Genomic DNA, 19,435 nt, shown 5'->3' on the forward strand with positions numbered 1-19,435 from the left:
ATATTTATGTGAAAATATATGTAATCAGATAACCTCAAGATTTATGTACAAACTATTAGCATTGTTAAACTGAGCTATAAATTTACAGTAGACCTATTGGTTACACTAGTTACATAATGATCAAAGCTATATAAAGTGATCTCCTTAACAGTTTGATATATATATATGACACACATGCATATGTTGTTTGAAAAATCTGTGATCGATATGGTCTTTGTGTTTTGAAGTAATCTATACTAATATTATAAAACTAAAGAGTTTGTTTATTTGAACGCGCTGATCTCAGGAACTACTGGTTCGAATTGAAAAACTATTTTTGTGTTGAAAAGACCATTTATCGAGGAAGGCTTTAGGCTACATAACATCACGCTGCAAGTATAAGAGAGCAAAGAAATAATGTAATATGTAAAAAAAAACGGGGAATATTATTCTTCCTTGAGGGCTTGCATGATGCCCAAAATAACTATTCGCGGACGGAGACGCGGGCACGGCTAGTATTTGATAAAACTTAAATGTAAATTATTGCAAAGTAAAATTACATGCAAGTGCCCGTGAAGACCGATTTAATAAAAAAATTACGTAATAAATTAAAGTCCGTTTGATCTCCGTTGCCGTGTGGTTCCCAGTACCACTAAAATAAGAATACGATCACTCCATCTCGTTCTCATGAATGTCGTAAAAGGCGACTAAGGGATAGGGTTATAAACTTGGGATTCTTCTTTTAGGCAATGGTCTGGCAACCTGTCACTATTTGAAACTCAATGCTATCATTAAGGCACGAACGAGGCCTATCACTCTTTTCAGGACTGTTGGCTCTGTCTACCCCGTAAGGGATGTGAACGTGATTATATGTGAGTATGTACATTTTAAATTTTCGCATAAAAAATTTCTCACTTAATGTTGCTTCTAACGAACTAAAACAAAGAGCGTTTAAAATCTAAACGTAAGTGAAATTGTTAACAGTTATAACTATAATGCCTTTGGCTGCTGATTACCTTTCGAAAACAATAAGAGATTCTAGGCGTCATTTGTAGTTTTCCTAATTTATTTATGCACTAAAGTTCCGACCACTGTTATGAAGAACTTCAAGTAATCTTACGTAGAAAAAGGTTTCGTAGCTCAGCTCTCGTGGAAATTTGCAGAAAAACGTAGCCTTTGTAACTCAGGTATGTATGTATGTATGTAAACAGCTAAAATGCGTAAAAAAAAAAGATTATAAGCAAAGAGTTTTAAAACTGAAATTTAAAAAAATAGGAACTAATCGCATCAATCATAAATTCTTAAATAATACTCTCTGTGTCTGTTTACTGCACCAATCACGGGATCCTCAAATGTTTACAAACGTTGTGAGAAATATTTTCCCTGATTGAATGTATGGAATCATAACACGAAAATAATCCATTCCTCTTTAATTAATGGCGCCTTTCGATGATGTTATGGTTTATTTATTTAGACATTTCAGCCTCTAGTCTTACTTTGTCTTTACCACTTTTAAAAAAAATACTTCTGTCACTTGCCATCTCACTCGCTTTCTCCTCATACTATCCTTTACGCTGTCCATCCATCTCTTTTTCGGCCTCTAGTAGTATGTAGTAACATTATTTTCTATTGGTGCCGGGAACCGCACGGTACTAAATAAGCCTTAGAAATTACGAGAAAGTATCTACATACTATTTAAAAGCTAATGTTATTCGCATAACTAATAATAAGTATTGTTTCTTCGAATGCGCAAGCCGGCGCCGACATTCCGCGTCGGAGCCAAACAAACAAACAAACAAAATTGCTTCTCTAATACTAATCACGGATCTAATCGGAGAGTGTTTATGTATAGTTATTTATTGGCTAATTATAATTTCTTCTCCCTCTCTCTCTCTCTCTTGTTATATTCTCACCTCCCTGGGGAAGAGCCCAGGGCGTGACTTTTAAACATGATCCTGTTAAGTTAGGTTTTTCATGAAGCGTTACCTCCACAACGTTGCAGCGGAACCTATTTTCTTTTAAATTTCTTAGTCTTTTAATTTGAATAAACTATTATTATTAATTTCAGTCTCTTTTACAATATTGTGCCAATTGAATTAAGGTTCAACTAACGTAACTGATCATCAGCTCATCTAGAGTAAACATGAGAAATCTTAATTAATATGAAAGAAGATAGTGAATGACTGACTGACATATCAATGCACAGCCCAAACCGCTGAGTCTTGAAATTTCACGTGTAGGTTCTTTATGTGATCTAACTAAGAGAGAATTTCCTGAAATTAACAGGAACTAGGGTGATTTTTCATTGTACGCGACGGCAAAGAGAAGTTATAGGATTGCAGGAATCGGAATAATATGACTTGGGATAAAAAGGTCTCGGCATAAAGTTCGTGTAATCTTAATTTTGGGAAATTCAGGGGTCAGCAGGGGGATAACTATTGTAGCAAGAAAGAATGCGTTTGATACAAAAGAGTTTACCTTGACGCTTGCTGTTCTAAGAAACACTGAATACATTGACCTATATGTTTACCTTACATGAAGTCATAAACGATATTTTTACGAGTCTAGACTTTAAAATGTGGATTAGTGTCGCGATAAAAAGTTTTAATACTGAACAAAAATTCAAGGAATTTTTAAGTCATTGCGTTCTCTATAAAAATATGATTATTCAAACAAATCCTGTGAAACAGTGCGCGAAAAATGTTATCAACTCCTGCTCAATGCTAAATTTTGTATGTTCAGCTATCTTCCTTCTTAACTTTGGAGATGAAAACAATCACTTTTTTATGTTCCTGTTATGTGTATAAACCTTATAAGGTGGGTTGTATGTAAATTTGTTTGTTAGTTTATTTGTAAGGAATTATATCGGAAATACTGAAACGATCATTGGAATCGTACCTCGTAACTATTGTCGCCAATAGAGTCGCAAGTTTAGCAAAATGTAGCTAAGCACTCTTAAGACACATGTCCATCGTACAGAACTAATCTTACAGGGTGGAAACTAGGTTGTACGAAAAATTTACCATGCAGGTGACATTTAAGACTTAAATCTATAGTACCGCGTTGGGATTACAGGAAAGAAACTTCTACTAGTGTTACATTGTTGTCTCAATCGGCATTAACACCTTCGCTACGTTTGAATTGGAGCCAAGCCTTCAATGTATTTATACGATTTCCTAGTATTTAGATGTATAATCTTGATCTAGAGCATAACATGTGAAATTTACGCTAATTTCACTGATTCATTGTGACTTATGTCTTTTATATCACCTAGAATTATGACTTTGCTATTGTTTGTATCTTTTGAATCATATTTAAAAGAATTGAGAGTGCCGTGTGGTTCCCGGCACCAATAGGAAAAAGAATGGGACTAATCCATCTCTTACCCGTGGATGTCGTAAAGGGCGATTAAGGGATAGGCTTATAAACTTTGGATTATTCTTTAAGACATAATCATTTAGCCAAACGTTTTTATATGTTGAATTTGATTATATGTATGTATGTTTGTTTCAAAGAATTTCTTTATTTTTCAATCAAAGCATGATATGAATTAGAAGCAAAATTTTTTTACTAGTCTATTTAGTAGCCTAAGCTTACTAACGTTGAATGTACTAAAAAAGATGATGCACATGTTTAAATCTCGTGAGGAAACCTGCACATTCAGAGTACTGGATGTCAAACTATGCTGGTCATAGATAAGGTTCCACTGCAATGTTAGCAGAGGCAAAGCGGATGTTGCCTCTTGTTTCACCCAAACCAGGATCATATTCACATTCGCATCTCGGGCTCCTCTCCAGACAGGCGATGATACAAATGGATCTCACGCCAGGAGGTCGAAGACAGGAGGTAGCTGTAATGATCCTATCTTGTATTATTTCAGTTTCCAGAAATATCAGAACTCTAGTAATACTAACATTGTTTCCTGACATAAAGGCTAGACTAAACAATTGGCTTTCTGCGTAGTAGCAGATGAGGAATTTCCTCTAAATATGGATGTTTATCATTCATCTTCCACTAACTTTTGCCCACGACTTCGCCCGTGCCAATTTCAAATTCTCCTTTTCCTGATATCAAAATAGGTCCACCGGTTTAGGTGTGAAAGCATAATAGACAGACAATTTTTTTATTAGTTTGAATGAATTTAATGCGAAAGTTTATGAGTATGAAATTATAGGTACCTACTTTATTTATTTATTTATTTTTTATTGTAACAATTGCAATTTGTAAAGTACAATAGGCGGACTTAATGCTGATAGCATTATCTAACAGTCTACCATTCGGTTAAGCAGAGAATCTTTATGTGGGTAATAATAAATAATGTATAATAAACATACTTACTACATTCTTTAAACTCTTTCTGTTCTGTCTATATATTTTTAACTCTACGCAAAAACTATAGAACTTATTTTGATGAAATGTCACATATAATGAAGCTGGAGTACATAAACGTAGGCAGCGATGAGAGGGGAAGCTTGTATGCAATTTTACTATGATCTCGTTTGAAAAATGACATCAGTATCATGACACTAGTAAAATTTTTATGCAATGGAGTAATCTATAACTGTCGTTATACCTTTTAGGGATGAAGGAGATCCAACTAATGTGTGGTTTAAATAAAAAATATGAGCGACGGCTTCGTTCAAATATAAATTAAACGATACCTTATTTAAAAAATATTGTCACTTTTTTAGAGGTATATTAAAAATAGAACTGTTAAACGCTGTGTTGAGGAAATTGTTGAGAAAATTTTACTAAATTATTCTTAGTTTTACACGAAAAATATAAACTATCGTGTGGTATCCGGCACGTTAGAATAAGACCCATGAATGTCGTAAAAGGCGACTAAAGGACGCTTATTTGACTTGGAGCTACTCTTGTAGCCGGTGGGCTAGCAACCTGTTGCTACAACCTGAAATTTTCAGTCTATTCAAGACTGTTGGCTCTGTCCACACCGCAAGGTAATATAAAGGTGACTATAATAAAATGTATATGATCACGTCTATATCCCTAGCGGGGTAGACAGAGCCAACAGTCTTGAAAAGACTGATTGGCTGTTTGGCTTAATGATAGAATTGAGATTCAAATAGTGACAGGTTGCTAGCCCATCGCCATAAAGAGGAATCCCAAGTTTATAAGCCTATGTCTTAGTCGCCTTTTACGACATCCGTGGAAAAGAGATCGAGTGGCCTTTTCTTTTTTGTAATGGTGCCGGGAACCACGCGGCACTGCCTGTATGTAGGTATATCTACAAAATTCACGGAAGATGTCACGGAAATGCAGTCTATCAAGCCTCAGATCACGGAAACAAACGCTAATACATTATGAATTGTACCACACGACACAGCGAGGCCGATACGTATTAGGTCGGAGACTATGTGACGCGGTTAGCAATAAATAGAGATTAGCTACGTTGAGATGCCTCTTCCCACTTATAATCTGCTTTTCTTTTTAATAAAAAAATGTGCCGTTTGGTTTCTAGCACTTTAGGAGGTTAAGTTGACAGTCCGTCATAGGATCTCTTCTCATGGATGTCGCAAAAGGCGACTAAGGGAATTGCTTAAACTCTACACAATCATCTTACTTGTGTAGTATATGTATGTTTATTTTATTTGGAGTATATCTTTAGTCATCCTTATTTGTATATAAAATAAACTATTATATGTAATTGTATTAAGTAACCTATTATTCATATTTTTAATATTATTTCTTTTACAGTTATCGCACCACCCGCACATCCATCTTTTTGTACAAACTTTTTGTACAAAGGTTTTTACGAAGTTCAAACTTTGGTTTCAGTTTGGTACAAAGGTTCGACTGGCAGAGAATGTCTAGTGGTATTAAGTCCACCTGTTGTACATTTCACGTGCATAAAGTTTGAATAAATCATTATTTTCAAGGGGACAGTCATATTATCGTAAGTATACTCTACTACGATGCTATCGTCAGTGAACAGTAGTAATTTCTTACCCTTTATGGGCCAGCCCTGTACGGCTTGAATATGCAAGGAATCTTTCTAACGTCATCTTGAAACTCTTTGTGTCCTATTTCTGTGTTTTATTATACATACATACATATAGTCATGTCTATATCCCTTGTAGGGTAGACAGAGCCAACAGTCTTGAAAAGACTGATAGGCCACGCTCAGATTTTTGGTTTAATGATAGAATTGAGATTCAAATAGTGACAGGTTGCTAGCCCATCGCCTAAAAAAAGAATTCCAAGTTTGTAAGCCTATCCCTTAGTCGCCTTTTACGACATCCATAGGAAAGAGATGGAGTGGTCCTATTCTTTTTTGTACTGGTGCCGGGAACCACACGGCACTGTTTTATTAAAATGATTATTAATTTAGATGTGTGGACGTCGGATGAAAATGCCGTGTGGTTCCCGGCACCAATGGAAAGAGAATAGGACCACTCCATCTCTTTCCCATGGACGTCGTAAAAGGTGATTAAAGATTAGGCTTATAAACTTGTGTTCCTAATGTAGGCGATGGGCTAGCAACCGGTTATTATTTGAATCTCAATTTCATCATAAAGCCAGACAACTGAACGTGGTCTTTCAGTCTTTTTGAGACTTTTGGCTCTGCCTACAAGGGATATAGACGTGACTAAGTGTATGTATTTATGGACGTTGATAAAGTTTCTTTTATTAAAGCTTCCATGCTGGTCTCGCTGTTCCCGCGTAAATTGTAAAAGTCAATTCAAGGACAAGTTCAACCCTTATCGGTTCATTCACATTTAGCCTGACTTGCTCTGTAGTTCTGATACTAAACAAAAAAAGATAGACTAAGCTTCAAATGTTTAATACCAGACTTTCAGAACACTGTATGTAATTGTATGTATGTATACAATAAAGTTTTTACTAACAAACAAACAAACTGTTGTTTTGTTACGAGATTTACGGGGTAGACAGAGCCACTAAAGATAGTAGCACAACAAATTGTAATGACTCTTGACAAATCCCCATTGGTTGCTCCGCATTCGACCGGGTAATAATCGTTATCAGCTAATATGGAAGCGGCTACTTTTTGCACTGCGCCTGCGCCACACATACTTAGCTCGGTCGCGGGCCCGTTATGTACCGTAAAGATCACATTGGTCGAGTGAAAAGGCGAGTGAGTTCGGACTTTGTAATCGCTCATCTTCTTCTCAAGTTGTAAATGGCGAAAGATAGAATTATGCTACTCTTTACAAAAATTATACTTGCTTGACTGTTCCGCATCTAATCTTCTAGCCAACAAAATTGTGGTTAATAATAAGGTTTCTCTATTGTGAGTAATAAGCGATGAAACACAAGACTCTATAGACTGATCCACTATGACAATGCGCCCGCGCACGCCTTCTTGGACACGACGCCAATCAAACTCCTGAGTCCTTCTCCTTACAATCAGAACCTGACTGATTTATAATGATTTCCAAAATTTGAATAAAAATGCTCAAACGGAAACATAACTCGCCATTTTTCACTGTAAAATATATCGAGCAATGTGAACTTAAACATTACTACGCGACATTGCCCGTGTCATTGGTTTTGGACCTTATTTGTGTGATTAAGATCAATTTAAAAGGTTGTAAGCTATGGATTATATAATATTGATTTGTTATTACATACATCTACTCTATAAGATTTTGTGTGAAATAATATCGAATATATATAAATTTTGTCTTTAGCTATTTAGTGAAAGAAGGTTCTGTAAAACATTTTCTGAATTATTATACGAGTAACTGAAAATTGTCAAATGTATATATGATAATAATACTTAAAAGGGACAATGTGGAGGCCACTTATACTACAACCAGGTTATTGCTTGGACCAATAATATTGAGGATTTTATTGTACATTGTCACTGGCACGTAGAAGAAGCATTAACTGCGCTACTTCTGCAAATTTTTCAAAACACATTCGAGCACGAACCGTTCTCTCACCTTTCAATATTAAACTTCACAAAATCCATAGCGTGTTCTTTTTTCTTAATTTATTGTCCAAAGGAAGCGCCTTGGTGAGTGATATGCGACACATGACGGGCACACAGCACCAGAAGGACCCAAATAACACCTTAGGGGACATTGCAAAACAAACTTTAGCAGGTAAACTAGAAGGTCGAAGTCGGATTGCTGTTGCACCGCGATCGTACAGACTCTGAACTCCTAAAATAATATTTCAGTTCGAACCACTTCGTCGTTGCGTAACCGCTGTTATAATTATAGTCAGGACGTCGCTTTAGGGCAACTTGATAAATATTTTCGGTTTTGGTTTCGATTTCTTTGAGAATTATGTAGTTTGCGTAGAATAGAATACTATTCTTTCCCTAGATTCAGATGCCTAACGCCTGCTACTCTACTGATAAAAATCAGCCAAACATTAAGAATATTATGCAATAATAGTTATACATTTGATAAAGAATGAAAAGAAAGTAATAAAAAAAAATTAAACGAGACGAATGTTAATAGGAACACTGGTCAGGGAAAACCTCGATGAACGTACTGTTAATAAATCGGGAAAGTCCTGGTTAAAATCAGGTATTTACATTAACAACATTATAATGACTCCCATATCTCTTGCGGTGAAGACAAGGCCAGCAGTCTTGAAAGGACTGAAATGCCACGTTCAGCTGTATGGCTTAATGATGGAATTGAAATTGATACAATGACACGCTTGCATAAAGATCAATGAAGCAAACATATAGATAAAGGCAGTGATCGTAGCAAGTGTACAGATGTAGTTACTACCGTTCCAGAAAAGAGATTTAATGAATTCTTATTACCTACGTATATAAATAAATATATACGGGACAAATTACACAGATAGAGTTAGCCTCGAAGTAAGTTCGAAACTTGCGTTACGAGATACTAACTTAACGATACTATATTTTATAATAAATACTTATATACTTATATAGATAAACATCCAAGACCCAGGCAATCAGAAAAAGTTTTTTTCTCATCATGCCCTGGCCGGGATTCGAACCCGAGTCCTCCGGTGTCACAGACAAGCGTACTACCGCTGCGCCGCAGAGGCCGTCAAAAGTAAGTCCGTATATACGAAAGGTATAAAGGAAATGTCCAATTCTTAAAGATCTAACGACAAAAGCGAATATGACTGAAGCATTTGCACAAGATGATCCAATCAATAAGCAAGGCATAAATGCGACATTAATTTTCGAAACGTTAGAAAAACCATCAGACCATATTTGGTCTGGCGCCATCGCGATCGATCTGTTGATCGGTTTTGTACGTGATGTGCTTATTTTACTAGTAGTATGACCTGGTGGACTTGATTTGCAATTAATGAGACAATTTTTGGGGATTCCTTTTCTTGACTGGCTAATAATGGTTGACTGTTAGATGATGCTTCTAGCATTTAGTCCGCCAATTGTGCTAATACATTTGTATTTTGTGCAATTAAGTTCAAATAAATAAATCAACTTGTGATTCTTTTTATGAGCTTTGGGCTAGCAGTCACTATTTGAATCTCAATTCTATCATTAAGCTATACAACTGAACGTGGACCATCAGTCTTTACAAGACTGTCGGCTCTGTCTACCCCGCAAGGGATATAGACGTGGTTATATGTATGTATGCTATCGTTAATTGCCATCATACCCGGTTACCCCATAGTTGACGGCGCTTTCTTTTCCCTCGTTTCATCGCGCCTCGCAATTAATTCTAAATGTCATATGAATTCGGCATTAATTTCGCTCCGGTGAAAGGCATGAGCGATGAGCGAGTTTCGCATGTTACAATTTATTATGATGTTGAAATTATGTTTACTGGAAATTGAAAGTAAAGTACGGATGTCATATGAATTCGGCATTAATTTCGCTCCGGTGAAAGGCATGAGCGATGAGCGAGTTTCGCATGTTACAATTTATTATGATGTTGAAATTATGTTTACTGGAAATTGAAAGTAAAGTACGGGGTCACGAACGTTGAACGTAAGATTTTTGCATCTCTTTTTAACTTTGATATAAAATGATAGATGTAGACGAACGAAAGTAACTGACATAGCATTCGGCTCAGCAAACTAAATTTGTAATGGGCAAGCGACATTTCTCGAAGAGCTGATGGCCGATTGGGTCAAGAAGTTCTGGAGTGGAGACCACGTACCGGAAAGTACAGCGTAGAACGTCACCCGCAAAATGGACCGACAAACGGCGGAATAAATCGGGGTGAAATTTGGGATGCAGGTTGCTTCCAACGGAACGAGGTAAAAATTATAGGGGGAGGTCTATGTTCAGTTGTGGACTTGGATTCTGCGTTTCCAGTTATTTGGGCTGTACGATCTGTACATATATACATACGGTCACGTCTATATCCCTTATGGGGGAGCCAACAGTCTTGAAAAGACTGATACGCCATGTTCAGCTATCTATCTTAATGATAGCCCATCGCCTAAAAAAGAAACCCAAGTTTGTAAGCTTACCCTTAGTCGCCTTTTACGACCTCCGTGGGGAAAAAATCGAGTGGTCCTATTCTTTTTGTATTGGTGCCGGGAAACACACAGCACACGATAAGATCTGTCATTCACTCCAAAGTCAGTAACGCAATAGTTGTATATATTTAAATGTAGCTCATATTTTGTTGTACTTTGGTAAAAAAGCTCATGTTTCACACCACACTTATGCCCTCGACATTTGCGGTGAGTTTTGCCGAAACTCGCCCCGCAGCCGGCCACCGGCGCATGCGCAACGGAACGTTTGTATTCATTACATTTATGAGGGAATAGAGATATAATTACAACGCGAAAGTTAAGACCACCAGCATGGGTGTTCTACATGCAACTGATTTCACCCAAATGAACCAGATGTTGTCATCCAAGCCGACCCCAGGGCCAGAAGCATAGTGGCGGAGGATGCAGCTAACAGGATGAGAGAGAGAGAGAGAAAGATGGTGAATCGGCCGAGTGTCTGTTAAGTCGTGTCTAAATATAATAGAACAGATTTTGCTTGTTCAAGATGTCTTATCGTCGTCTTGTCTTGGTGTCGATTGTCCTTTTTTTCATAAGTCTGTCAGTCGGTTTTGCTCATCTAAAAAGTTAAGCTTTGACTGTCTGTTTATCCATGAAGGCTGAACGGCCGCCACAGCACAGATGGTATAGACATAGGTATAAGATGACCAGATTAGTGCACCTCCTAGGTTACATAAGAAACCTAAATTTCAAACGTAGACCCAGTGTTCTGAACTGTGCGTTGATATCAGTCTTTCAGTGTCCGCTTTTTGACATTCAAACATATATGCCCGTCTACTTCCCTTGCGAGGTAGACAGAGCCAACAGTCTTGAAAAGACATGAGAGGCCACGTTCTATTGTTTGGCTTAATGACAGAATTGAGATTCAAATAGTGACAGGTTGCTAGCCCATCGCCAAAAAAAGAATCGCGTATAAGCATATCCCTTAGTCGCCTTTAACGACATCCATGGGAAAGAAATGGAGTGTGTCCTTTACATATCTGTATTGGGGTCACATGGCGTTTGACATGCTCTTTGATATTAAAAAAAAGAAAACAATTTTACAACATCTTTGAAGCTGACGAAGAAAAAAAATACAGCAAATTAAGTTTGCAATGGCATATAATAAAGTAATCGATCATTTCTACCGTTGATGCTTGTGGGTGGCGTTAATGCCCGTCCGATTACCGTTGTCAGCCCTACCGCACTCGGGAAGTGAGGTCACAGAATAATGTAGGTACAGAAATATATGCAGGTTAGGGAATGATTATTGTTCATGTGATTATTCTTAATTATTAGTAGTAGATTGAGCTTGCATGAGGAGAGTTACGAGTGTGGATGAAGCGAAGGAAGTATGCAGAGATCGTGGCAAGTGGAAAGAGGTACCCTACCCTACCCCTCCGGGAAAGAGGCGTGATTTTATGTATGTATGTATTAAGTACAATCAAGTGAACTGATAAAGAAATTGATTTTGGAAAAACAATCTAGGGTAGGTATGACGATTTTAAACTCCTTGATATATTCATTACTAAGAGGTGAAATTCAAAATAAATATTTTCTTTCCATTTTATCAGATCCCAGCGGAGATTGTAGAAAACAGATTTGATTTACAACAAACATTAAAATAAGAAAATGTAACTGAGAAAGAAGTACCTACCTAATTATTTTGTAAATCCATGATAAATAGAGAAAAACGGATGGGGAGATGATGTCAATGTGAAATAGATCTTACAAAGTGGACATTAAGTTTTTTTTTGCACGCCTTTTATTTTACATAAATTATGTTCAAAGGGTGAACGGCCTGTAGAACTTTTACATAAATTAGTTTTAGGTTGCCGTGTGCCGTGTGGTTCCCGGCACCAATTGAAAAAAAGAATTGGACAATTCCACCTCTTTCCCATGGATCGTAAAGGGCAACTATGGGAAAGACCTAGGTAGCTTAGTTTTATGTTCTATTACAAAGGCTCCTTCTTCACAGTATTTAATAGATGTAGGACGTATAATGAAGATATATTTTTTTTTAATGTAAATAATTAAATTTCATACGATAAAAAAATTAAATTATGCTATTTTAAATAATAAAGGAAGTGTATTTTCTATACTCTCGTTATTTTGCAGCATAAATACATACACTGTGGGAATGTCACCGTAATTTGTTGAGGAACTGGTAGTGAAGGCTCACGGGGATGGGTGACCGATAGTGGTAACTGTTTCAGACAATCCAACATTGTTGCTGATATGAAATTGTGTTAAGAACCTAATTCTAAAACAACTGAATATATAATCATGATCTGATCAAGCTAGGTCAGATTTCCTTATACATATGTAGATATCGTCACGTCTATATCCCTTGTGGGGTAGACAGAGCCAACAGTCTTGAAAAGACTGCTCGGCCACGTTCAGCTATTTGGCTTAATGATAGAATTTCCTTAAAGACGAGCAGTATATAAAATTATAATTTCCCTGATCTTGGATGACGATTATAGATGGATCAAATCAGAGATCAGATTCACAGTGACAAAAGTCTATGAAAAAAAGGTTATGAGATGGTAAAAAACTATAAATTGTGACAATTTTGCTCATTAAAAATGTTATTATATTACACACGTTTAACCTAATTAAATCGTAGACCAATAGGCGTATAAAAAAAGTTTCCTTGCCAAAGCAAACCAAGGTCAAACAATGATAAAAATCAATTCTTTGAGCGAAACATGTTGAAACACGTATCGGTGATGCGTTTAAAATCTAGACTCTGTTTTCCTGTTAATTGATGACATTAAGGGCGCTGTGCACATTGATCAAGTTACTGGCTGAAGCCAGTGACTACTATGAGTCAACTAATCAGATAAGCGAATTGGCACACAAACTAAGTGCGTGTAATTTCTTACCTTACGCTGAGACATTATACGCAAATGTGCGTGTAATTATGCACCTTAAGCAAGTAGGTTTAATTAAAGACAAACGTTTCTAACATAAATAAACAATTCAAAAGCTACTCTATGATTGATAAGTCGAAGTATCATTTATTAGTGCTGTTAATCATCATATCTTATCGACTCTCATAGCAACTATTTATTCAGTTCTTGTTTTAACTTACTCATTTAAAGTCACCAATTTAGTATTATCTTGACGAATACCGTTTCTACTACTAGGCTAGTAATGTGTGTAAACTATTTACTGTCACCTCACAAAACTGGCTTCAGCCAGTAGCTGGCTTAGTGTGAACAGCGGTCTTTATACGTGTTTATGCTGACCTAGTAGGCTCTAGTCGATCCAAATGGTCAAGCTATGTGGCTGCGAAAGATCTGACATCTTTATAGATTGGATGTTTCTTAGTACTATTGAGGATAGTTATTTTAGAGTTGAACTGTACTTATTTAATGGAAAATAATAGCAAATTCTACGTTCGCGAACCATTAAAATCAAAGTAAATCTACCTATCACATATTACTTGGACTCGAGTGTGTAAAAATACAAAGGCGACTTTTAATAAAAGATTTGTTACTATTTTATTTGTTATTTTCAGATTTTCTTGTTACTGTGTAAATTTCTATGCAATTAAGATATTACAAACAAGCAAACAAAGATTTCAAGAAAGTGTAACCAAAACGGAGATTTACACACTAAAATATTGCTTATCCTTTAAAGTTTTGATAAGTTCTACCCGAATAAGTTTTGAAACATCTTTCAATTCAAAAATATTCATTTAAACATTATTATAGAGATCGTTCACATCTCTAAAACCATATCATACTAGAATCCAGTCAAACCGACCACTGCAGTCGTCCCGCAGTCTAATTGGGAACCACATAAATACCTAGACGACTTTATGTGACAGAAAAATTCCACAATTCGGATATATTGGTCTGCCACCAGACAATTTTCATGTCTGAACGCTTTACTGCTGTCTGGATGCAAAAAAACGTATCTATTTTTAATTGTTTACGTTTTTATCTTACATGCATAAAGCGTCGCTGTCCCTTACGGGGTAGACAGTGCCAATCGTCACAATAGTGAGATTCTGATGTGGAAGAATTGAATATTGGTAAATTTAGTGGATTTTTAATTAAAGTACATTTTTATGGTTGACTTAGTTAGTGCATGATACAAAGTAGATAATATAGCAAGCGACTTTGCTTTATGTACAGAATATTTTCAGAGAAATACTGGCTTAAGTAGATAAGAATCAGGTAGACTTATTACTGTTTTAATTTAAGATTCAAAACTTCGCATGGAATTAAAAGTTTTTGTTAAGTTAGATAAACAAAGATTAATTGTTACCGGCATTGCATGGGAAGTAAATATTATTAGTATAATTGATGACACAGATCACGCAAAGGTGGTTTAGGTTAATTACATTAAAAAATGACCATTTAACATTGAAATTAAACCCACTAATATTAAAATTCAATTTGTGGTGAGGATAATTAGAAAATACATTGCAGAAGAAGGAAGACTTAACATGATGATGAATTTAGATATAGATATATATAAAACTCTTCCGTTACAGACTGACGATAATTCACAATCAAAACCGCTGGATCTGAATATTTGAAATATAGCATGTAGATTTTCTTATGTGGTTAAGGAGTTTTTTCTGTAAATAATTGTGAGAACTTAAAGGTATTTTAATATTACGGGCGCTCTCTAGTCTGTTAATATAAAAGACAAGTGACTGATATACCTGTGGATATATTTTTCAACGCATAGTCGACATCTTAGTGAATTTGGCAGAAATTTGACATGGAATATATATATCATACAACATAAACGCATTCGCTAGGTATTGGAAATCTAACGGGTGCAAAGTTTCGAGTAAATCTCGTTTAGTTTTAAAGTAATTTTGGAACCAGTTATTTACTAACTTTTTAATTAAATTTACCTAAAGGTGTAACTTGCCAATAATTCTGATTTGTCAATAGAAATTTAGCATTGAGAGATAGAAAATGAGGATCAAATTTTTCCTTTTAGAAATTAGTATTAGTTTTGTAAAAAAAATTAAATAGTAACACATACATAACACACGTTTGTAACTGCTACACGCTTGAATTAAAGATACCGAAATTTTCCAAGATTTGACAAAAACCATTTACCGATTGCAAAGTTTACTAAATTATTTATTAAATTCAACCCCATGAGAAATGATTTCAGATTTAAATGTCGTTTACTGGTTCAATAGAACTATCGCGTGTGTTCGTGCAGCTGCAGTGTCGTCAAAGGAATTAAGTAGCTTAGTGGTGACAGATAGCAACAATTAGTTGCCGCCACTGTCGGGTGGGTGCGGATGTCCGCGTTAATTACAAGGCCACCACCGCGCCATTGTGATCGACCATCGGTGACAGGACCCAATGCATCCATCGCTACACAATCATTCGCTTTATTACCTTCGGTAGTTACTTCTGCTTCGATGCCTGTCATATCATCAGAATCATCTGTTTTAACTATCATCTACAAACATTCATGTATTATTATTTATCCCTTAAGGAGTAGACAGAGCCAATAGAATGGAAAAGACTGGTAGAATGAACACATTCAGTTAGATAACTTATTGGTTCCTTAAATGTTATAATCGAAAAATGGAGTTTTGATTCTCAGAGGAACAATGTGGAAAGTTTATAAATGTGGATTGTAGATACTATACCAGAATAGATTTTGGAACGTAAATACATTAACGAATTTAGACAGTATTCGCATATTTTCAATGATATGTATTTTTAGTTTCCTGATTCACTATAGGCTGCGTCTATTGACAGATGAATATGAGAAACAGAGAAAAGTGAGTGGGCTCTTATTGAATTATGTCAATTCTGTCGGACTTTTTCATATACATTACTGAATTCCCTGGCAGTTTTCCACAAAATATTTAACGAACATTAACTTTGCCAAATGCAATATTTATTAAATACGATAGCTTTGTCGTTAGCGACAAGATGTCTTAAAGAGCTGCAAGGTTCTTCTAACAATTTACTTTTATTACAAAAAAATATAGCGAATCGTGTAATTTATCATCCAATCTTAACTCCGATCATAAAATTTATATACTAACGTATGTTAATATTATAATAGGACAGTGAAATCGTCGGAGCGCATCGAAAATAATGGAGGGTTGCCAGGGCGTAACGACACTGCTTAGGTTGCTATTAAAAAATTAAAAGATCACTTTAGTTCGTTCTCATGAATACTATTTACAAATGAAGTAGGAGCAGCATGCAATTCTATTATTGCACGTTGACTTAAGTCTGATTGATTTAATTCAGAGTGTGAAAATAAAAGCAAATTCTTTTTGGCAATTGAAAACAATTCCACATCAAGAGATCGATAAAAAGGAAAGTTTGAGAGCATCGCACATCGGAATCGCCGAGACAGATTTACAATCGGATAATGAAAGCGAAGCGAACATTAACAAAAGAAAAACGACGGATGATATCCAGAAAGGTAAACATTTTGCTAACAAGCAAGCAGATAGTATAAACATTGAGGCGAAGCGCCACACTTTCAAAGACTAGTGGCCGATGCCCAAGTTAATCGCGCAATAAATAAAACTGAACCCAGATACGAACGTAGATTAATCTGTGTCGGATTGGGTCGTCATCGCCTGGACTTTATGAGGGATACGAATTTGAAAAATATAGTTTTATAAGTAAAGCAGGATATGTTAAATTATACAACTATTTAATAGTTGTAAATTGTAGTTTGGAACTTATAGAAGATTTGAACCTATTGCATTTAACACTTTGGTTTATTTCATAGACTTATTTAAATTTATCAGTAGTCTGTAGGTTTCACGTCTATATCCCTTCCGGGGAAGACAGAGCCGACAGTCTTAAAAAGACTTTGCCACGTTCAGCTGCTGAAAAATGATTGTCTTATGCTCGATTTAATTAAACTATTAATTTCTAAAACTTAATTGTATGAACTTTTACTTTAATCCACTTTCGTAGCCGATCTTTGTTTATCAGAAACGAACATGGATTTTGCTTGATAAAATTTTTCCATTTATCTCGAAGCATTTTTGGAGGGTACTTAAAATTTTGACCTTAGAAAATTCCTAAGATCTTCGTCTAAATTTCATCGCCGACTGTTTAGTGGTTCACCGGCTTCAATGGGGTGACGTCACGATACGCTCTACTTGGAACTTGTCGGTGCTTGTCAAACGTAGCGTTACGCCTTACGTTATCTCATACTGTCGCATTGTTTTTCGACACTTGCCCGGATATATCCGGAGCTATTAGATCTTTGATCATTTCATTTGTATTATCTTGTACTCAAATCATTTTTATTGTAATTAATTAGTTAGTTAATTATGAAATTATCTCAGTTCTATAAAGTTCTGAAATGTAGGTTCGTTTCTTCCTTTTTGTCAAGTGAGGTATTTGATTTGTTAAAGTTTAAATGATTTACATATTCTTCTTATTCTCATTATCAGAAAAATTAAAAAAGGGATTCCGTTTTGATTTATATGTGTTTTAGGCAATAATAATTAAAAGCTTACAGAACGTAGTCACTTGATTACTAAAATAATTTTATCAACAAATAACACCTGTTCTACACTTATTCTCATTTTCGCATGAGTTAAGTTGTTACGTTATTTATTCAGTACCTATATATTAATAAAATATATATTCTAATTACAATTCAAACGATGCACAGACAGATTAATTATGAAATGTTTGGTCAAAGATAACGATCGCACGAAGCACAAATGATTAAAGACTTAAAGCTTCTGTGTTTCCTGATCAAGCTGACCGTTTATGAAGGGTGCATAAATGAGATCCGCATTTATAACTGGCGCGGGCGCAGTGTTTTGCTACTAACCACGTTAGACCCGACCACTATTCAATCGTGAACCTAAAATGGACTCATAATGGCTACTTGTTTCTCCGATACACCTGCTGCAGTTGCATATTCGTTAGCTTTTAACTTTATTAGGATCTTAAAATCTATTTGTGCAACTGCGAGTTCCCATTGTAACGTTATATCGTTTTCTATGCTAACATCCATCGGACCACATGGAAATCGTGTTATTTCGGAGTACCTCATTCCTGAATTTCCCGAAGACCATGTGGCCGGCGAGGGCGGGCGGGCCGCCCACACGCTTATCACTAGACACTCACTGTAACCCTCCTTGTAGACCGCACGTATCCTCCTCAGCAACTTCCCTGTCCTCTGCAGCGGCGGTCCGAGAGCGACGGCGGAATGCCCCCGCCTCTCCGCGAACACGATATAGTTCCTGCGATTAACCAACGGCACTTCGAAGCGTCCGGAGCACTCGAGGGGGTCCCGGGTGGGCAGTTTCAGCCTTATCACTGCGTCCTCGTGCGGCCAGTGGCCCTGCCGGCGGAGGACGCGCCTCACTTTGACCGTGGCGGCGTCTCTGGCGACGGACTGGACGCGCGCCTCGAAGGCGGCCGGGGCGCGGTAGGCCCGCCAGGCGACGTCGGCGCGCTCGCAGTAGAAGCGTCGCGGCGCGGCAGAAGCAGCGGCTGAGCAAAGCAGGAGCCAGCAAAACGCCGCGCGCCCGCTCGTCTTCATCGCGCCATCGCCGCAGCGTTCTCTCCCGCACGTCACGCGCTATGTTGTCCCGACCGCGGTCCGCGCGCGACTGACGAGGCCCCTACTCGGCTGAATCACTCGCTCCGCCCACACCGAAATAGTCTTGATACTCGGTTTGAGCACGCGTCTCTGATTTATCTCGTGCGATGATTAATTTGCGCTTGTTACGTGTAATTAGTGGGTAGATGTCGATTGTGGATTATCACCTGATTAGGGGTTTATTAACAGGCTGTGAAAACGAACGCGGTTGCATTTGTTTTGAGTGTCGATGTTAGGTTAGGCGTGCTTTCTATCACGTCGGAGTTAGGCGGGGGCTTTGTAAAAGCGGGTTTTCATCTAATGTTTGAAGTCGTAGACGCCTACGAGTCGTAGCGCCATCTCGTAGCTTTGACCTCTCGTAGACGTTGCTGCGTACAATTTGGTTTGTTTTCCTTGCATACAATGTAATTACGTTTTT

At 36.9% G+C, this 19,435-nt stretch overlaps 1 protein-coding gene across 3 annotated transcripts in view; it reads right to left on the bottom strand.

The window, feature by feature from the left end:
- The window catches only part of LOC106143576 (protein vein), a 66,084-nt gene extending 47,074 nt beyond the window's left edge, over positions 1-19,010 (bottom strand). For all 3 annotated transcript variants that reach the window (XM_013345705.2, XM_013345704.2, XM_013345703.2), the window contains exon 1: positions 18,540-19,010. In XM_013345705.2, coding sequence (XP_013201159.1) covers positions 18,540-18,957 — 418 coding nt within the window. In that variant the 5' untranslated portion in view covers positions 18,958-19,010. The remainder of the gene's footprint in view (positions 1-18,539) is intronic.
- Between the last annotated feature and the right edge of the window lie 425 nt (positions 19,011-19,435).

This window comes from Amyelois transitella, chromosome 7, assembly GCF_032362555.1.
Source record: "Amyelois transitella isolate CPQ chromosome 7, ilAmyTran1.1, whole genome shotgun sequence".
Taxonomy (NCBI): Eukaryota; Metazoa; Arthropoda; class Insecta; order Lepidoptera; family Pyralidae; genus Amyelois; species Amyelois transitella.